A 20,866-nucleotide genomic window follows, 5' to 3' on the forward strand; every position below is an offset into this window, starting at 1 on the left:
GTGACAGGAAACTGGAATCTCCGAAGGAAACCCACATGGTTATGGAGAGAATGTACAGACTTCTTACAGACAGCGTTAGGAACTGGACCCCGATCCTCCAGCTGCATTGTAAAGCATACTAACCACCATGCCACAGTAAACTGACGGGAGCTGGAAAGAGGAAACTGCCAGGCTATGAGTTCATAGGTTTTAGTGGCTCTCTGCTACAAGGAGCACTAGGACCATCTTGGGTTGTTTTCTCTGGAGTGGCAGAGACAGAGGGGAGATCTGACCAAGACTTATAAAATCATGAAAGGGATAGATAACTTTTTCCCCCAGGATTGACATATCTAATACTAGAGGGCATGTATTTAAGCAGAGAGGAGTAAGTTCAAAGGAGATGTGCAGGCCACATTGAAACAATATGAAGGAGGCAATTAAGAGGCCCTTAGGTACATGAATGTGCAGAGAATGGAGGGATATAGACAGATCTCATCGGTTTAGTTAAGATTTAATTAGTAGTTTAATTAATTTAGCACAAAGTCATGGGCCGCAGGGCCTGTTTCCGTGTTGAACTGTTCTACAGTTGCAAGAAAAAAAATTGTTAACCCCTATACAATTACCTGGTTTTCTGCATTAATTACTCACAAAATATGGTCTGATCGTCATCTCAATCACAATAATAGACACACACATACTGCCTTAACTAATAACACACAAACAATTGTACTTCTTCTCATCAATACTGAGTACACCATTTAAACAATCAGTCAAGGTTCAAAAAGGTATTGTGAACCTCTGGGGTAATGCCTTCTACAAAAGGTGTTCTAATCAATGAGATGAGATTGGAGGTGTGGGTTGCAGAGGTGCCCTGCCCTACAAAAAAAAAGGACACACAAAGTCAGGTTACTGACAGAGCCTGCTCTTCTCAAGGAAGATCTGTTTACGTGCACCATGCTTCGATCAAAACAACTTTCACAGGACCTTAGAAGAATTGTAGAGATACATGAAGCTGGAAAAGGCTACAAAAGCATTTCTAAAGACCTGCATATTCATCAGTCCACAGTAAGAGTAAGAATTGACTACAAATTGAGGAAATTCAGTACTGTTGCTATGAATGGGCATCCTGCAAAGATCACACTGAGCACAATGTACGAAGCTGAAGGAGGTGAAAAAGAATCCAAGGGTAACAGCAAAAGACCTGCAGAAACATCTCGAACTTGCTAAAGTCTCTGTTCATGTGCCTACTATAAGAAAAACACTGAACAAGAATGGTGTTCATGAAAGGACACCACAGAGAAAACCACTGCTGTCCAAAACAAACATTGCTGCACCTAGCAAGCTTACAAAAGACCACCTGGATGCTCCACAACGCTTCTGGGACATGGTTCTGTGGACAGATGAGACAAAAGTTGAACTTTCAGGCAGAAATGCACACCACTATGTTTGGAGGAAAAAGGACACTGCACACCAACGCCAAAACCTCATCCCAACTGTGAAACATGGTGGAAGGAGCATCATGGTTTGGAGCTGCTTCGCTGCCTCAGGGCCTGGACTGCTGCCAATCGTTGAGGGAATGATGAATTCAAAATTGTATCAAGACACTTTACGGGAGAATGTCAGGATAGCAGTCTGTCACCTGAAACTTAACAGAAGTTGGATGATGCAGCGAGGCAATGATGTGAAACACAAGAGTAAATCAATAACAGAATAGTTTAAAAAGAAGAAAATTTGTGTTTTGAAATGGCAAGTCAGAGTCCAGACCTTAACTCAATTGAGATGCTGTGGCATAACCTATAAAGGGCTGTTCATGCAAGGTATCCCAGAAATACTGATGAACTGAAACAGTTTTGTGTGGAGGAATAGTCCAAAATTCCTCCTCGTTATTGTGCAGTCTGATCAGCAGCTACAGGAAAAGTTTGGTGAAGGTTATTGCTGCTAAAGGAGTTTCTACCAGTTATTAAATACAAGGGTTCACATACTTTTTCCAGCCTGGACTGTGAAGACTGTTCAACAAAGACATGGAAAATACAACTGTTCGTGTGTTATTACTTCAGGCAGACTGTGCGTGTCTATTATTGTGACTTAGATGAAGATCAGACCACATTTTATGAGTAATTAATGCAGAAAACCTGGTAACGGCAAAGAGTTCACAAACTTCTTCTTGCAACCGTATGTTCAGAGTTGGCCATGGACTGAGTGCTAGACCACGAAATGAATATGGAAGGCTGCCTACTGTTCGGCGTGGACAAGCTGGGCTGAATGACACATTTAATGGACTCCGCATGATTCTACGATTCTGTTATTTAGACTGAGAGACAATAAGGACCAGTAAATATTTTTGTGTCAGGAGGCGAGTCTGCAAGTCAAGGTGTTGTCCTGCAGTTACTCCCCTTACCCTTCTTTGTGGTAGAGCTTGTGGCCTCAGAAGGTCAGACGGACTGAGATGAGTAATGATTGTGCACTTTGTAGGTGCTACACCGAACAGCCAGGGTGAGGAAAGGGTAGAGAGAATTGATGTTCAGGGGCAGGGATGAGGTGCCAATCAAGCAGAGGCTGCTTATACTGTAAAGATAGAAAACCATCATCTTTATTTGTGCTAGCCTCCTCACAACTCAAGCCACAAAGCAACGTGGTTGGTGCCAAAACAGCACAACAAGCATTCAGTTATGATGCACAAAAACCTGATCTATAGCGATCCCTTCAGTTCAGAAACATAAAATTTTACATCATAGAAAGCAAGAGTCGGCTGACCATACTTGAATCAGCTCTGCAGGAATTGTTCACTTCCTTTCATCCCTACATTTTAACTTCCTCATGATTTTTAGAAGGATCATAGAAAATCTGGTGTGCAAATGACGAAATACAAGTAGAAATAAAGAAAAAAAAGTTTTACTCTATACATGCCTTAACCCCAGTACCCTTCATAATTGAGGAACGGTATCTGGGAAAGGTTGGAATAGAGGTCAAGTGGGTCAGCACAGTGAGCATTGCTGCTGCACAGTTCTGCTTCAATCCTGACCTTGGCTGCTGTAGAGTTTTTAACACTCTCCCAGTGACCACATAAGCTCTCCTCCTCACCCATCCAACATGCTCCTGTTTCCTTCCAAAAACTTGTAGCATGTCCATCTCTGGTGTAGGTGGGTGGTGGGAGGATCATGGGGAGGTAACAGGCATGTGTGAGAGAACTGACACAGTAAAACCAAGTGGGAGCAGGGGACTGATGGGAATGCTCCACGTGGCAGCATGGAACTTGATGGGAATGCTCCATGGGACTGAAGGGAATGCTCCAAGTGGGAGCAGGCGACTGATGGGAATGCTCCAAGTGGGAGAATGGGACTGACAGGAATGCTCCACTTGGGAGAATGGGACTGATGGGAATGCTCCAACTGGGAGAATGGGACTGACAGGAATGCTCCACTTGGGAGAATGGGACTGACAGGAATGCTCCAAGTGGGAGAATGGGACTGATGGGAATGCTCCAAGTGGGAGGAGGCGACTGATGGGAATGCTCCAAGTGGGAGAATGGAATGACAGGAATGCTCCACTTGGGAGAATGGGACTGATGGGAATGCTCCAAGGGACTGATGGGAATGCTCCACGTGGCAGCATGGAACTTGATGGGAATGCTCCATGGGACTGAAGGGAATGCTCCAAGTGGGAGCAGGCGACTAATGGGAATGCTCCAACTGGGAGAATGGGACTGATGGGAATGCTCCAACTGGGAGAATGGGACTGATGGGAATGCTCCAAGTGGGAGAATGGGACTGATGGGAATGCTCCAAGTGGGAGCATGGATTTGTTCGGACGAATGACCTCCCCTGCAATGAAACAGGAAAAAATGAAGAAGTGGTTTTTGAAGTATTGTTTGTAGAAGAGAATTACCTAAAGATGCTTTTCTTTGGCCTAAGATCATCGATTTTGGGATTCGGAACGTAGGAAAACTTCTGATGATGAACCTCCTTTTTAGCTTTTTCTCCATAATGTACAGAAACACTGACATTTGCAGTGTAGGTTGCACTACTGCAAGGGCCTGTGATGCAGATCAGGCTCTCGTTAAATGCTATCCTGTCAAAAGCAAAAAACAAAACCATCAGTAGAATTTCAACCAGTATACCATGCACACAATCTAGTGGATTTTAAAGAAGAAGCTGACAAAAGGTACCCATTAAGAAATTTAACAATATTAATGTAGAGATCAGTAATAAAATAACCCTGTAGATACCACAAACAAGTACAGGTTGAAGCCACTTTCCTGCCTAGCCGCTGGCAGCAAGTTTCAAGTGAGATTTTAAATCCTCTACTTGGTTAAAAACAGAGACAATAACTACTAATCAAAGAAAGAAGTCCAACTGACAAAGCACCTTTAGTGGTGCTGGGACCACATCATAATCACTTGCTCAAGGGCTAATTAGTCTAACAGCAGGTCTGCTGCTGGTATGGTAGTAATGACAGCATTTAGCCCTTGCTCAAGTAGATAGATGCAATTTAACATTATTTATAATTGCTCTAACCTCCAGGAGGACCACAACCTAGTTGTGGTTTGGAGGCTTTCCTGTCTCAATGGCTCAGAGAGCTATGCCAGCTGGAGTCAGGGCTTTGTGTTTTGGCTCTTGGTAGGGTCACACGTGCCAAACAGGTCAAAGGGTAGAGGTCAGACAAAGAGTGATCCATCAGTCCTCCAGGCTCAGGGGTTCGGCTCACGACTAACAACTCTGGCAGGTAAAACAAAGTTGTACGGAAACAGCAATGAAGAATCCATCTCCATCTGCATGCGACGGCATTCCTGAGTCTCCACCAGGACTTGCTGACAGTAGCGAAAACCAAGAAGCAGCTACTGACACAACGAAGGAAACCCTGAACATCACCAGAGATGGAGGACCTTCACTGCTGCCTTAAATGCTAGTGGCGTAAGAGGTAGCAAGTCATAAATGCTCTAAGTGCACAAAAATCCAACAGAATGACCTAGAAATTCCTAAGTGTTAATTGTCTTACATCTCAACAGCAACAAAAGATGCATGACGGTCTCTCATTTTAGTATGGTGGCTATCTGAACTCATCCACAACACCATTGGCCCTACCCTACAACACACCTCATCTCATTTCTCTTACTGTTGTACATTGGTTGTCAGTTATGCAGCATTTCCACTCTAAAGTTCTCAGCCCGGATTTCATATCCTCCTGTGGTCACAGACCTTGGTAGTTTTACTAACTTCTCCACAACTCCAAGGTAGTTCTACTCATCTACTTGTGGTCTGCAAGTTTTTATGCTTGAGCAAACTTTAGCTCTCCTTAAACCATTTGCCTCCTTATCTCTTCTGAGGTACTGGTTAAATCTAACTCTAACTCCCACTTAGTGTTTATTGTTCCATTTTACTTGCAACATTGTGGGATGTTAAGGTTCTGATTAATTGCAAATTGTTGGTTGCCAGAACAAAAGTGCATGTGGCAAACCAAAGGGGAATTGTAAACACTGATGACCTTCAAAGCACCACCATGAAAACAAGTAAAATAGCAGCCTGAAGTTTGCAGTGGTACAGGTGGTAGGATAACTGCACTCCATCACAGTGAAATTGATGGCACTTCTGGCATTTCCATGTGTGGGTTGGTTGAAGTTGAAATCATAAAGTTGTGGCCAATGATTCACCAGTCCTCCCCTACCCATAACATTTTCAGCATTCTCCAAAGGAATCACAGCAAACTGACTGAATTGATAGAATATCGTGGATTGACAAACAGCTCAGCACACAACAATCACTGTACAATTTTCCTGGAATACCAAGCCATGATGAGTGCCCTGCAAACTCCCTTGGTTCAGAGTCAGTGTCGTACAGCAGAGAAATGGGCCCGAAGTCCCATCACACCAATGCTGACTTATTTACCCATCTACTCTCAAACCAACCGCCTTCAATACGTCTGTATCCTTACCTGTTTAAGGACCTGTCAGAACAGCTCCTAAACATAGTGACTGCATCTCACTCCACCATCTCTTCTGACAGCACATTCCAGATATTAACATTCTTGGTACAAAAAATATCCCCTTAATCACTCCTATCTATGACTCGTCATCTTTTAGAAAGGCTACCTTTCAGTCTCCTTTGCTCTATAGCAAACAAATCAAGCCTCTCCGATCCCTCCCCATAACTAAGGTCCTTCAATCCAGAGAAATCTCCTCCACGTTCTTTCCAAAGCAATTACATTCTTCCTTTAATGTGGTGACCAGAACTCCACACAAAATTCCCAAGTGTAGTCTGACTCGTGCTTTGTAAAATTGCAACATCATGTTCCAACTGTTATTTTCCATGCCCTGACTTACAAAGGCAGGCAAACTTCCTTCATCATCCTAATGATCTGCACTGTCACTTTTAGGAAACTAGCAACTTGAATTCCAAGGTTCCTCTATTCATCAACATTTTATGAAGCTAATTTTATGGATTAGGATTGTGGTCTCCTGACAAACATTTCAAAACATAATGCATTTTAAAGTGAATTATTTATTAGAAAATCTATTTAAATGCATTCCTTTTTTTCTAGTTTTCCTATCAAAGTGACTTATCTCAAGTTTCCTACCTAAGAATTATCTGCAGCTTAATATGAAAAAGACTAAGGAGCTGGTGGTAGACCTGAGGAGAGCTAAGGTACCGGTGACCCCTGTCTCCATCCAGGGGGTCAGTGTGGACATGGTGGAGGATTACAAATACCTGGGGATACGAATTGACAATAAACTGGACTGGTCAAAGAACACTGAGGCTGTCTACAAGAAGGGTCAGAGCCGTCTCTATTTCCTGAGGAGACTGAGGTCCTTTAACATCCGCCGGACAATGCTGAGGATGTTCTACGAGTCTGTGGTGGCCAGTGCTATCATGTTTGCTGTTGTGTGCTGGGGCAGCAGGCTGAGGGTAGCAGACACCAACAGAATCAACAAACTCATTCGTAAGGCCAGTGATGTTGTGGGGATGGAACTGGACTCTCTCACAGTGGTGTCTGAAAAGAGGATGCTGTCTAAGTTGCATGCCATCTTGGTCAATGTCTCCCATCCACTACATAATGTACTGGGTGGGCACAGGAGTACATTCAGCCAGAGACTCATTCCACCGAGATGCAGCACAGAGCGTCATAGGAAGTCATTCCAGCCTGTGGCCATCAAACTTTACAACTCCTCCCTTGGAGGGTCAGACACCCTGAGCCAATAGGCTGGTCCTGGACTTATTTTACAATTTACTGGCATAATTTACATATTACTATTTAACTATTTATGGTTCTATTACTATTTATTATTTATGGTGCAACTGTAATGAAAACCAATTTCCCCCGGGATCAATAAGGTACGACTACGACTATGACTACTATAATATGTTTTTGTTACCTTTTTGCCCACTCACTAACCCACTGAAGCTGATGCACTCTCTTGCCAATTACGCTCTCCACACGTTCACTTTCCTGTTTAATTTTTAAGCTCCTCTTTGATTTTCTAAATGTTTCCTTATTCTTTATCCTCATGATATCCCGCTCAGTACACCAATCTTTTTCTCTATTCCTTTCAACACCCGTTGCCTCTCAATGCTGATAAACTCATTCTTAAAACAGAATATATATCAATAAATTGTTCTGAACAATACATTTAAATGATTCCCACTGCATTTCTACATTGGTTTATCAACATTGTTCATCATTGTATTTTCCCAACTCTTATTCTCCCCGTCAAAAATCTTGCTTCTTTTGCAGCTATTAAACACCATATTCCTCATTTTATCCCCACTTACCATCTTCAAGTACATTAGATTCAGATGTATTTGACAGTTTATGACCACTGACTGGGTATTACCTTACTTTTACTGTTCTGGTTCATTCCCCATTAGTGGATCCAGTTACAAATCTCCTTTCATCAGGTTTCTAAGATGGTAGGTTAGAAACAAATCCCACAGGGACCAAATTCCCCAGTCTCCTGATCATCTGGCCAATTAATTCTGGAGTCAGTTTTAAATTCACCCATGATTATTATTTTTAAGGTATCCATTTTCCTATTTTATGTATGTTTTACTTAACAAAATTTAAACTTAAACATTTCCAATATCTTAATTCATTTCAATGAAAACAATACATATATGAACACAACAAATTACTTTTGTGGTGGAAATATTTTTTTATGACATAAACTGTCAAACTGCAGAAAGGAATGAGATGCTTTGCAGTTTTGGATACACGATAAACTTTTGGCAGACCACTAGGAGAGTCTCCTCCTCCTCCTCCAATACTGTCTCCAGGTCACTTGTATTTAACTAAAGGGCACACAGCTTTCTGGCTTAATGTCGCACCTTATGCAGCAAGCACCATAACACTGAAGCAACACAATGGTCACAGAATCCCTGATTTGTAACTTGCATCCCAGAATCTTCTGATTCAAGAATAATGGCCAGCACCAGAGCATGGAAACTGCCTATCCTTTTAAATATTCTATGTGTTTTTTTTTTGCTTTCAGACACTCCTTAAGGAGCGCATGTTAAATCTGGTAAATAACACCAAGCAGCCAATCTTATTCTTTCACAAAACTCTTCCTTCCCTTGTTAGGCTCTTTCTGAACACTGATTCTATATGTATAACCTCGCCCAACACTTTGCAACATTACAAATGGATGCACAAGTGTACCTGAGAATGGAGAGAATGATTCTCTGCTTCCTTGCTTTTGGAATTCAGTGTGCCTGACTCATTTTTAAACTGAGAAGCTGATAGAGAACTACTTTCGACACAAGAAACAAGGGTGTATTTGTACTAATCCAGCAGGGGACATGAGCTTCACTGGTTTCTTGGAAAATATATGTGAAGTTTTAACATTAGGAGTGTCATTACTTTAATGGATACTCAATGTTGGATTTGCTAAAAGTGACCCGAGTAGGGGTATAAATACAGCAATTCGCACAACTCATCTGAAGAAGTGGAAAAATAAGGAACAAAGTGGTTCATTTCACATGTTATACTTACAGGAAGGGTTGTGTGGATTTTCAAGTAAATATGGGATTAACTCCCCCAAGAGGACCACAACCTATTTGTAGGGTTTGGAGGCTCGCGTGCCTCAATGATCCGGACAGCTATGTTGGCTGGAGTCGGGGCTTTATGCTTTGGCTCTTAGTAGGATCATCCATTCCAAACAGGTCAAAGGGTAGAGGGCAGACTAAGAGTGGTCCTCCAGTCCTCCAGGTTCAGGGGTTCAGCTCAGAGCTAACAACCCTGACTAGTCAAACAAAGTTGTTATGGAAACAGCAATGAAGACTCCTACACCTGAGTGCAATGGTATTCCCGAGTCAACACCCGGCACTTGCATGACAGACAGGAGCAGACATCCTTTCCCAGAAGTTCCGGGAGTCTCCTGCATATTAATAGTGGCTCCCTGATGCCCACAAATTTTATATACAATATCCCGGAAATCAATTTTTTTGAGAGCAAATGAGCGAGAGAGCGCGAGAGAGAGAGCAAGAAAGAGAGTGAGAGAGAGCGCGAGAGCAACCGAGAGAGAGAGCGCGCGCAAGCGAGAGCACGTCATGGCAGAGTGTTCCAAAAAAAGAAAATATAAAACGTACGTCACCCCAGACTACACTGAAGTGTACCCCTGCCTAATAGGGGTCAAAAATAATGACAGTGTTGCTCGCTGCGCTGTTTACAACAGTGACTTTTCTATTGCCCATGGTGGGTTAAGACTGTAACATAGAAACATAGAAAATAGGTGCAGGAGTAGGCCATTCGGCCCTTCGAGCCTGCACCGCCATTCAGTATGATCATGGCTGATCATCCAACTCAGAACCCTGTACCAGCCTTCTCTCCATACCCCCTGATCCCTTTAGCCACAAGGGCCATATCTAACTCCCCCTCAGATATAGCCAATGAACTGGCCTCAACTGTTTCCTGTGGCAGAGAATTCCACAGATTCACCACTCTCTGAAGAAGTTTTTCCTCATCTCAGTCCTAAAAGGCTTCCCCTTTATCCTTAAACTGTGACCCCTCGTTCTGGACTTCCCCAACATCGGGAACAATCTTCCTGCATCTAGCCTGTCCAATCCCTTTAGAGTTTTATATGTTTCAATAAGATCCCCTCTCAATCTTCTAAATTCCAGAGAGTATAAGCCTAGTCGATCCAGTCTTTCATCATATGAAAGTCCTGCCATCCCAGGAATCAATCTTGTGAACCTCCTTTGTACTCCCTCTATTGCAAGAATGTCTTTCCTCAGATTAGGGGACCAAAACTGCACACAATACTCCAGGTGTGATCTCACCAAGGCCTTGTACAACTGCAGTAGAACCTCCCTGCCCCTGTACTCGAATCCTCTCGCTATAAATGCCAGCATACCATTCGCCTTTTTCACCGCCTGCTGCACCTGCATGCCCACTTTCAATGACTGGTGTATAATGACACCCAGGTCTCGTTGCACCTCCCCTTTTCCTAATCAGCCACCATTCAGATAATAATCTGTCTTCCTGTTCTTGCCACCAAAGTGGATAACCTCACATTTATCCACATTAAATTGCATCTGCCATGAATTTGCCCACTCACCTAACCTATCCAAGTCACCCTGCATCCACTTAGCATCCTCCTCACAGCTAACACTGCCACCCAGCTTCGTGTCATCGGCAAACTTGGAGATGCTACATTTAATTCCCTCGTCTAAGTCACTTTATATATTGTAAACAACTGGGGTCCCAGCACCGAGCCTTGTGGTACCCCACTAGTCACTGCCCGCCATTCTGAAAAGGTCCCGTTTATTCCCACTCTTTGCTTCCTGTCTGCCAACCAATTCTCCATCCACATCAATACCATACCCCCAATACCATGTGCTTTAAGTTTGCACATTAATCTCCTGTGTGAGACCTTGTCAAAAGCCTTTTGAAAATCCAAATATACCACATCCACTGGTTCTCCCCTATCCATTCTACTAGTTACATCCTCAAACAATTCTATGAGATTCGTCAGACATGATTTTCCTTTCACAAATCCATGCTGACTTTGTCCGATGATTTCACCGCTTTCCAAATGTGCTGTTATCACATCTTTGATAACTGACTCTAGCAGTTTCCCCACCACATGTAAAAGACATGTTGAGGTGAGTTTAACAGGTATCATTCATTAATTAGCATAGCTAACGTTATTTAAACTAGCTGGCTAGCTGCTAAGGAGCTACTCTATTGCAGACATCCCACCTCTCCCGGAAGTTCCGGGAGTCTCCCGCAAATTGATGGTGCTACCTCCCTGAAATGAGTTTTTGCAGGGTGGGATGTCTGCAGGAGTAAAAACTGCGAGGAAGCTACTGAGAAGATAAAGGAAGCCCTGAACACCGCCAGGGATGGAGGATCTTCATTGCTGCCCTAACTACCAGCATCATAACAGGCAAAACACACACACTGGATTAAATAAGGAAACAACATGATTGAATTGCTTGCCAGTGCACTGGAGTCTGGTGTTTGCATAGGAACAGCCAAGTGGATGAAGTATCGGTGAAACATTATGTCTGCGAAGTTGCTCAGCAGGACTTCCAATACTGACGTTAAAAAGTGAAAAGGCCAAAGTATATATACAGAAAACAAAATGGGAAAACACAGCTGATTTGACACACAACGAAACATGGTTCACCGTGAGAACTTAGACTTACATCACAGTTATCAAATACAGTGCAAACCAATGACACAACTATCACCATGTTCTGTTTTACTGTCCCTCCCCAACATCCACGGCTTTCCCCCCACTTACAGAGTACACGGAACTTTGCCCAGAAACACTTTGACATCCTCCTGCTTTCCAGTGGCTAACTGCTTTCCCGTGATTGTTAGACTCATTCCTCCAGCACATATCCCTCTTGTCGGAGATATTCCAGAAGGCTCAGGGTCCTGAACAATTACCAACATTAAAGGTTAACTGTAGAAGCATTCTGAGTTTCTGCATTTTATCAGTCAATTTTCCGCATGCATTTACTAAGCCATCACAATTGCTTTTTCTCTTTCCGGATGTCATTTCTTCCCATATTACATTTTATAAAGCAAATATAACATAACATAGTATAGCAATTATAACATAATATAACATAAACCAATTTATTATTGTCACACGTACTGAGGTGCAGTGAAAAACTTGTCTAACATACTGTCTGGACAGATCATTTCATCACATCAATACATTGATATAGTTTGAGGAAAAACAACACATCCACATCTCCAACACCACTACTTTATCATTTCCTGTCACTTGCCTTATATACAGACACTCCTGTGCCTAGCATCACTTTATGGGCATACTATCTATCTATACAAGCTGTCTTGTATATTTATATTTATTGTGTCTTTTGAATTATTATGTTCCTTATCTTATTGTGTTTCTTTTGTGCTGCATTGGATTAGGAGTAAGAATTATTTTGTTCTCCTTTTACACATTAAATTAAACAATCTTGAATCGTAAACGGAAATCAGAATAAAGTGTTACAGTGCCGGTAGACAATTAAGGTGCAAGGCCACAACGAGGTAGACTGTGAGATTGTCAAGAATCTAGTTTATCATACAAGAAAAATGTTCAATAGTCGTATGGCAGCGGGATAGAAGTTGTCCCTGAGCTTGACGGGACGCGCTTCCAGGCTCTTGCATCTTCTGCCTGACGAGAAGGAGTTAAAGGAGGAGAAGATGTCCTGGGTGGCTGGGATCTATAATCATGCTGACTGCTTTACCAAAGGGGAGAGTCCGTGGAAGGGATGTGGAGGAGTCTGGTTTCCCCTGATGTGTTGAATGGTGTTCACAACTCTCTGCAGCTTCCTGCAGTCATGTGCAGAGCAGTTGCCACACCAAGCTGTAATGTATGCTTTTTAATGATGCAGCAATAAAAGTTGGTGAGGTCAAAGGGGTATACCTAAATTCTTCAGCCTCCTGTTGAAAGGTGAGGCATTGATGTTTGATCTTGGCCGGGACGTTCAGTGATTGAATCAGCACAGGCTGTTGGTGGTAGTAGACACTCTTAGGAACTTGAGGTCTCTCGACCTCAGCACTGTTGATGAAATCAGGAGCATGTACCCCACGCCCCTCCTGAAGTCACCGACCAGCAATTCTTGTTTTGAGACATTGAGGGAAAGGTTATTGTCGTGAAATCATGCCAGGAGGCTGCCTCATCTCCTTCCTGAACTTCAACTCACTACTTGAAATACAGCCCACTACGGTGGCGCCATCTGCAAACTTGTGGATGGAGATTAAGCCGAATCTGACTGCACAGTCGTGTCTACATAATGTACAGAGCGGGGGCTAATTGTTATTGTTGAGCTATTGGATAAAACTTTTACTTTTTATTTTAAGTTAATGTAGAGGAGACAAATTTATGAAGGTAAAATTCTGTAGGCAGCGAATACTCACAGTGTAATTGAACTCATTGGCAGATATACCAGTTTTGTTATTTCCTGTCACAATCTTTACGAAATTACTTTGTGGTACCTTAACTTCACCTAATTTACAAACAACCCTGTAAATATAAATAGAAGAGCATGTTAAAAATCACATAATTCTGTTAGAATATGACGTATTTTAATTTGACTAAGGCATTCAGAAAACTAAACAAAAACTTTGTTCTCAAAAGCAAGCAGTTCTTCACATCCTGTGACAGCAAACAATTCACACACTCCTAAATCAGATACGTGGACATGTTTCATTTCCCTCATACTCGCACGTAAATGCACTCGGTCCTATCACTAATAAGGACAATATCTGAGAGATAGCCAGACAGGGAGGGCAATCCAGGCAGCCTCTATGAAAAAGGGTAAACAGTTGACGTTCCAGGCCGGGATTCTTCATCAGGTCTGATTACGGGTCTTTGCTTGAAACATTGACTGTACTCTTTTCCGTAGATACTGCCTGGCCTGCTGAGCTCCTCCTGTGTTGCTTTGGATTTTCCACATCTACAGATTTTCTTGTGTTAGGTAATCCTCTCAATCTTCCCGTTCAATGTGCCTGAACAAGCCGTTTGAAATTACATTTGACACCATTGAGAAAACTATGATCATCACAACTGTAATTCCAGTGCATATAGATCAAACCCTGACACCAGTGTAGTTGAACTATGAAAAAACAGGAGTAAAGATTTGGGTTTTGATCAGGGCACTGTTCCTTGGACTACCACTGATATTAACCTGGTTACAGTCTGGACTGTGTTATTAGATAAAGAGGTGAGGCATTTCAGTGGTTAAAGAGTCATGTCTTACTCCTGTTTTCTGGCCTCTTCAGTGTTCTTCTAGATCCAACAGCCTTTCCATCAGCTCCCATTATAAAGTACTACTCGAAGTGGGGTGACTGATCTGCAGGTTCCTGGGAATTGTTGGCAAGTCTATAGCTAGGGCAGCTGGCTTGGCAAACACCCCAGATGAGGCAAAAGAGGGGCTGCTGAGATGCCAAGTGCCCAGAATTGTGAGACCATCTCATGGGCTGTGCCTGGTTCATATGCTGTTCACCAGCAACACGAGTGTAAAAGCACACAGAATGGGAAAATTATGCTGCAGATCCTGGCAACAGCTCCACATTTCCCTTTCCCACGGGGACAGAAAGAGCAGCCAAACAGCCAACAGCAGCTACAAAAAAGAAATACCCTTCGCCAAGTTTCATATGAGACTGAAAAAAAAAACAAAACTCCATAAATACATTTGGGAAAGCAAGGAACAATATTCACCCCTGAGAAAACAGATAATGACATTGTAAAAGATAACAAAAAAAAAACAACAGTGAACACTGATAATAACTGTGTTAAGCTTTTGGCCCCAGAGGAAGAGGTAAACATTCCAGACTAATCAAAGAAACTAATATTGAATCTGACACTGATAACAAATAGATATTCCACAAAGCCAACATGAAAAGAGAGAGTACAGCATTGTATGGGACTTTCAGCCCATGTATTGTGCTGGCCCATGTAAACCTACTTCATGATCAATCTAACCCTTCCCTCCTACACAGACCATAATCCTCCATTTTCTCTTATATCCATGAGCCTGAGAGAATCTTAAATGTCCCTATTGTATCACCCTCTACCACCATCCCTGGCAGTGATTCTAGGCTGTGTACACCTCTGATATCATCCCTAAACTTTCCTACACTCACCGTAAAAGGATGTCCATTCTGTCTATGCCTCTCATGATCTTGTGCACCTCTATCAAGTTTCCCTCATTCTCCTTTGGTCCAAGGAGAAAAGCCTCAGCTCACTCAACCTTTCTTCTGCTGCAGATCATCAACTCGGTGAAAGATGCTCTTTGGTCGGCCCGAAACTTGACGATCTACCAGCACATGGAGATGTCCGTGGGAGAATGCAGCCAACTGGCACATTCCCGGCTGCAGGAGTACGTGCTGAGGGACGCACTGAAACTCGGTGCAGCCACCGCAAGGGCCCGGTGGGGAAGGACCACGGTATAGGTTTCTCCACCCGTGGGAGTGGGAGGGGTCGGAGGGCGGGGAGTATACCCCTCAACAACGATGTGGTAAAGTGAACAACTGGACTGCCACGTGGGTGGCTATAAGAATGGATACGAACAGACCATAATGGAAATGTATATAAAGGATGGAAAGTTATTGAATGGTTTACTGTATATAATTTTATTTTTGAATAAAGTATATCTTGAAATTAAAAAAACATTCTTCCTCAGATGGCCCTAGCTCACTCAAACGTTCCTCATAAATGCTGTGGAAAATAGTCAAACCCATACTAAATACTTTTGTTGAACCTCAGTTGGAGGAGCAACAAGCAAGAAGAGTAACGTTTTTGACTGAACCAGACACGTTGATTTCAGAGGTTGAAGCCAATAACCTGCAGAGCAACAACGCCACAGCCCTTGGAGAACCATGACAAGTTAGGTGCACGTCAGGAAGGACTATCTATTGATTTAAATAACTCAAGGACTTTGTGCCAAAGTAAGGCATGTAAATACCATGTTGTTATTTGGATGCTTCTGGTAACATCAAGAATACGTCCAGCAGATACTGAGAGAATATCAATGTTCAGCCAAACCTTTTTTTTAAACAAATCAGATGACATGACCAATCTTTCCTGCCATTTTGTTTTGTTTCTTTCTTCATTATGATATTGAGCCGATAAGTTTTCATCGCCTTATCACCCAAGCAGACTATTGCTCTCTGCGCAGTGCGCAGTGGGCACTGGGGCAAGGCTAGGCCTCAAAGCCGCAGGTTGCCTAGCGGGTGTCAGGGGCCGGTCGACAGATAGTATCAGTGGACTGGAGGGTCTGGATTACACACACGCACGCACTCACTCACTCACTCAGCGGTGATTTATTTTTTTTACTGATATTCTATACGGGTTTGTAGACTTGTACGTGCGAGGACTGTGCACTGAGTCACGGGGATGCGTCAGGATTCTTATTACGTGACAGCGATCTTGTATTTACTGTATGTGACTGTTGGTGGTGTGTCTCTGCACATTGACCCCATAGTAAACTTGTCTCCATTAGCTGCATTCATGAGAATTCATATATGATTAAGTGACATTTAAACTTGCATTGATTTAAGGCAGGCAGGCTTTCTTGACCATTAACAGACTGATAACTTAAATATATTTATCCACATCTGCCGCACCACAATTTAAAATTAGGTCAAAACTTTGCAACCGTGGAAAATCTATATCCAATCTAAAATAAGCAAAATGCTCGTGACATAGCTTTGTTAAAGCATCGTTAAGAATAGGGTGTTGGAGGTAATTTTCATAAGTATAAATGGGTCATCAAACCTTACGAGATTGAATAAATAAATCATAGTATTCACACATTATTTTGATGCTGTATTTAACTACCACTCACTCTTCACAATAAGTTTCAGTGTACCTGACAGATGTGGAGTATTTCTCCTTAACTTGAATGCAAACAGTGTTTCCAACTTTGATCTCTTTGATATCATCAGCTGTTTTTCCAAGGTTTGAGCCCTTAATGGTCAGAAGAATTCCCCCTTGGAGTGGTCCAGTAGCTGGGTCCAACTGGAGAATGAAAGGATTTAATCATGGTTAACTTTGTGAATGCAATTATGTCTTTGTTTGTTCTGACAGTTCTGCATATACTGTACAATTTGGTAATTAACAAAAAATAGAGGCCCAGATATTTAATTAAAACACACTCATACCACTCGGTGTTATATATGAAAAAACAATTTTAACGAAGTTGCCTCTTCATTGTGTGTTGCCTTTTTGAAAACAGTTTACCTACTAAAAATGTCTAATTGCTTAGACAAAATATACATTTTGATTCAGACTTTTAAAAAATATGAATTATCAACTATTACATCTTAAAATAGTTTCTATGCAAAAAATATATTAAACAATGTTACTTACATGTAAAATAGTTGGGGCCGGACAGAAATTTGCATTTTCAATAGGAACTTTACAAAGCTCTTCATATACACACTTTTTTGTATCTGTATTGTTGCACCAAACACAACTATATTTTCGCTCTGCACTGAGGCATAGATTGCAGTCAGTGTTGCTGTATTCACAATTGTGGAGAGTCACTGAAAATTAAAATAATTGATTTTATATTACAAATCATAAGGTGTTTTCCCTACCTATGATAATTGGAATGGAATAATAATTCCAGTTAGCCCCACAACCTCTATAAATGTTTACTGATTGTAACACAAGTCAAGTTGTACACAAACCACAACTTTGTGTAAGGCTGTTTCCTGCCCCATAGCTGACTTAAGGAACCATCATTTGGGCAAGAGCAAAGAATTGATAGATCTTGAAACTGAAGCACTGGAGAGCCCAATATAATTTCTGGTCAGTATCAGCACATGCTTAATTCCTTGAGTAACTTGGAACAGGAGAAGGGACAGGAGTCAATTTCTCATTTTTAACTCACAACACTTTCAAGAAATGTTTCTGTGGTTCCAAACCTGTTACAAGCATACTACAGCTGGAACAGTTTGATGCCTTAACCGAATGAGCAAGTCTGTGCTGACTCAGCTAAATTCTGATCCCAGTTTGGTTACTATGACAGAGCTTTCCCAGAATGTGATTACAGAATCCTACAGCCAGGTAATCACCTTCCCTATCTGGTCTGAGGCCAGGCATATGGAAGCAGTTAACTTCAAAAGAACAAAAGCAGCACAGGCACGGCTCTAAATCAGACAGGTAACAATCTTATCTCCTTTCCAAGCTGCCCGACAGAAAACCAAAGGGCAACAAACTACACTTGTCCATTATTTCACTGACTAGTTTGAATATCTAATTAGAAACCAAAAGCAGTGAAATACATTACCTCCATCCTGGATCGTGCTGATTAAAGGAACTCTTCAGACATTCATTACAAATATATTCTGATATGTTAATTTTATAATTATCCAGCCAGCCCTATTTGTAATCTTGAACTATCTAAACCACAAAGGAACATGCTGCACCCAGTATTCATCAGCAACATAAACTGATTTCCTTCAAGTTCAGATATTAGCTGCTCAGGTGGCAGCATTACTGGAAGTAGGTTTCTTCTTGAAGAGAGTGGATCTACTGAAATATGTGGAATCATTTTTTCACAAGATCACAAGACAAAGGAGCAGAAGTAGGCCATTTGGCCCATCAAGTCTGCTCCACAGCTCCCCCTTGAGCTAAACTATTCACCCATCTAGTTCCAATTTCCAGCTTTTTCCCCATATCCCTTGATACCCTGACTAATTAGATACCTGTCCATCTCCTCCTTAAACATCCTCAATGATTGGGCCTCCACAGCCATATGTGGCAATGAATTCCACAAATCCATGACCCTCTGGCTAAAAAAATTTCTCCTCATCTCTGTTTTAACTGGGTACCCTCTAATTCTAAGACTACGGCCTCTTGTCCTGGACTCACCCACCAAGGGAAACAACCTTTCGACATCTACTCTGTCCAACCCTTTCAACATTCGAAACGTTTCTATGAGATCCCCTCTCATTCTTCTATACTCTAATGAATACAATCCGACAGACGCTCCTCATATGTTAGCCCCTGCATTCCAGGAATCATCCTCATTTTTATATATTACAACCACTTGCAAAAGTGGAGGAGGCAAGAAGGATTTTCAGGAACATACTAAGTTATTAGAGATAATACCAATTTTAATACTGTCCTTCCAAATTGCCGCACATTCTTGAATTTAGTTTTCCAATTTCTGAGTCTTTCCTTAAAATATCTCTCACTTACCTTCCAATCTACTGTCAATAGCCTTCCCGTCTACTTGCACAGAGAAATGAAGGGTAAGCGTATCATTTTTATTGTAGTGAAGCTATATTGGGAAAAAAGTTGAACAATTAACACTTCCAGGAAGGAGGTTAGTAAAATTTCAACAAGTTATTTCATGGCATCCTTTCAGTTGCAGGAGAAAGGACTTTCCCCCATTTACCCTTTGCTCGCAGTGAGGGGGAGGGGATATGGCTTGTGAACACAGGGAAAATAGGAGGTGGAGAAGCACAGACATAAACGCACTCTACATTGCGGCTCGATACTAGAAAAACAATAGACTAATCCTGTCTGATAATCACATGTGCAGACGGCAAATTCAACCAGAAAATTGGGAAGGTAGCAGGAATACGGAAGTCTACACGCTCAAGAAAAATACATTTGTGCGGGATTTTAAAGGATCCAGGATTTCTCAAATATTCCTGGCGTTTGGATGTCATTCAATGTTCAAACCAGAGTGCCTGTGAGCCGGACTCCTGCTGTGAGTCACCTCAGAACCTGATCTAAGCTGTGCACTGCTGAGGTGGTCAGTCATTCAAATCAACCATTGTGCAAGCACTACACACTTGAAAAACAAAGATCAAACTTAATCAACTCTGCAATTATTGGCCATGAAATAACTCTCTGCTGCTAAACAGTATATCTAGTTTCTTTAAAATAAAATCTCTCACAACAATCAGTGAACTGCATGTCCCAGGATCAAGATAGATAATTGTTTAATAACAATACAATGTGGGCAGATTTCCAAACCAAGACAACTAATGCAGCTGCTTCTCTCGTGTAATCAGGCAGATATTCACGGTTTAATCATTTCTCTCTGCTGCCTGGAAGCGAGCGCACGCGCGCATGTGTGTGTGTGTTGTTGTTGTTGTTGTTGTTGTTGTTGTGGTGGTGGTGGTGGTGGTGCTAGGATTTAATATGTTACTCCAGAAAAGTTTCAGAGCATCCATCAAGGGAATAAAATTCATTCATGTGATGAATTGCAATAATAAACAGAGGACTTTTACCAGAGCGCATTAGCTAATCTTAAAAGCAGCACACAAGTAAACAGTACATTTTGGTGTTACACAAGTTATCATTTGGACTATTCTTGGTCTACTGCATGGTAAGGTTCCTCCACTTCATCAAAACTTGTAAGCATCAGAGCTTGAGAAACATTCGCCAAGACACATTCTCATGCCTTGCTTATCTAATGCTTTGACTCAGGACAAGAGGCAAACAGGACGAGCTGAAGCTGTGATAGTCTTATGCAGCCAGAAGGTGGCCTGTACCTCCCTCCAGCTTGTAAAAAGTGTGGCAAGACAGGCCATCCTGACTTCAGTTCCAGTCGCCCCATTATAGGAATGATGTGAAAACTTTAGAGAGGATGCAGAAGAGATTTACAGGAGACTGTCTGGATTAGAGGAAAGACTGAGCAAGCTCGGACTTTTCCCTTTGGAGCAAAAGAGGATGAGAGGTTCCATGATAGAGGTATAGAAGATGATAAGAGACAAAGATAGGGTGGACAGACAGTGCCTTTTCTCCCCCAGAAATAAAAAGGCTAGTACAAGAAAGCATACTATTAAGGTCGTTGAAGGCAAGAATAGGGCGATATCAGAGTTATGACTTTTCTTTACTATACAGAGAGTGGTGAGTGCATGGGACACACTGCCAGAGGTGGTGATAGAGGCAGATTCATTGAGGACA

At 42.0% G+C, this 20,866-nt stretch overlaps 1 protein-coding gene across 8 annotated transcripts in view; it reads right to left on the reverse strand.

Moving 5' to 3' along the window:
• LOC134359516 (plexin-B2-like) overlaps positions 1–20,866 on the reverse strand; it is a 258,980-nt gene that overhangs the window by 54,589 nt on the left and 183,525 nt on the right. For all 8 annotated transcript variants that reach the window (XM_063072885.1, XM_063072881.1, XM_063072888.1 and 5 more), the window contains 6 exons: positions 19,145–19,226; positions 17,306–17,481; positions 16,806–16,954; positions 13,351–13,456; positions 11,714–11,850; positions 3,865–4,047 (listed from right to left, as the gene is read on the reverse strand). In XM_063072885.1, the coding sequence (XP_062928955.1) occupies positions 3,865–4,047; positions 11,714–11,850; positions 13,351–13,456; positions 16,806–16,954; positions 17,306–17,481; positions 19,145–19,226 (833 nt within the window). The remainder of the gene's footprint in view (positions 1–3,864; positions 4,048–11,713; positions 11,851–13,350; positions 13,457–16,805; positions 16,955–17,305; positions 17,482–19,144; positions 19,227–20,866) is intronic.

The sequence above is a fragment of the Mobula hypostoma genome, chromosome 20, assembly GCF_963921235.1.
Source record: "Mobula hypostoma chromosome 20, sMobHyp1.1, whole genome shotgun sequence".
Taxonomy (NCBI): Eukaryota; Metazoa; Chordata; class Chondrichthyes; order Myliobatiformes; family Myliobatidae; genus Mobula; species Mobula hypostoma.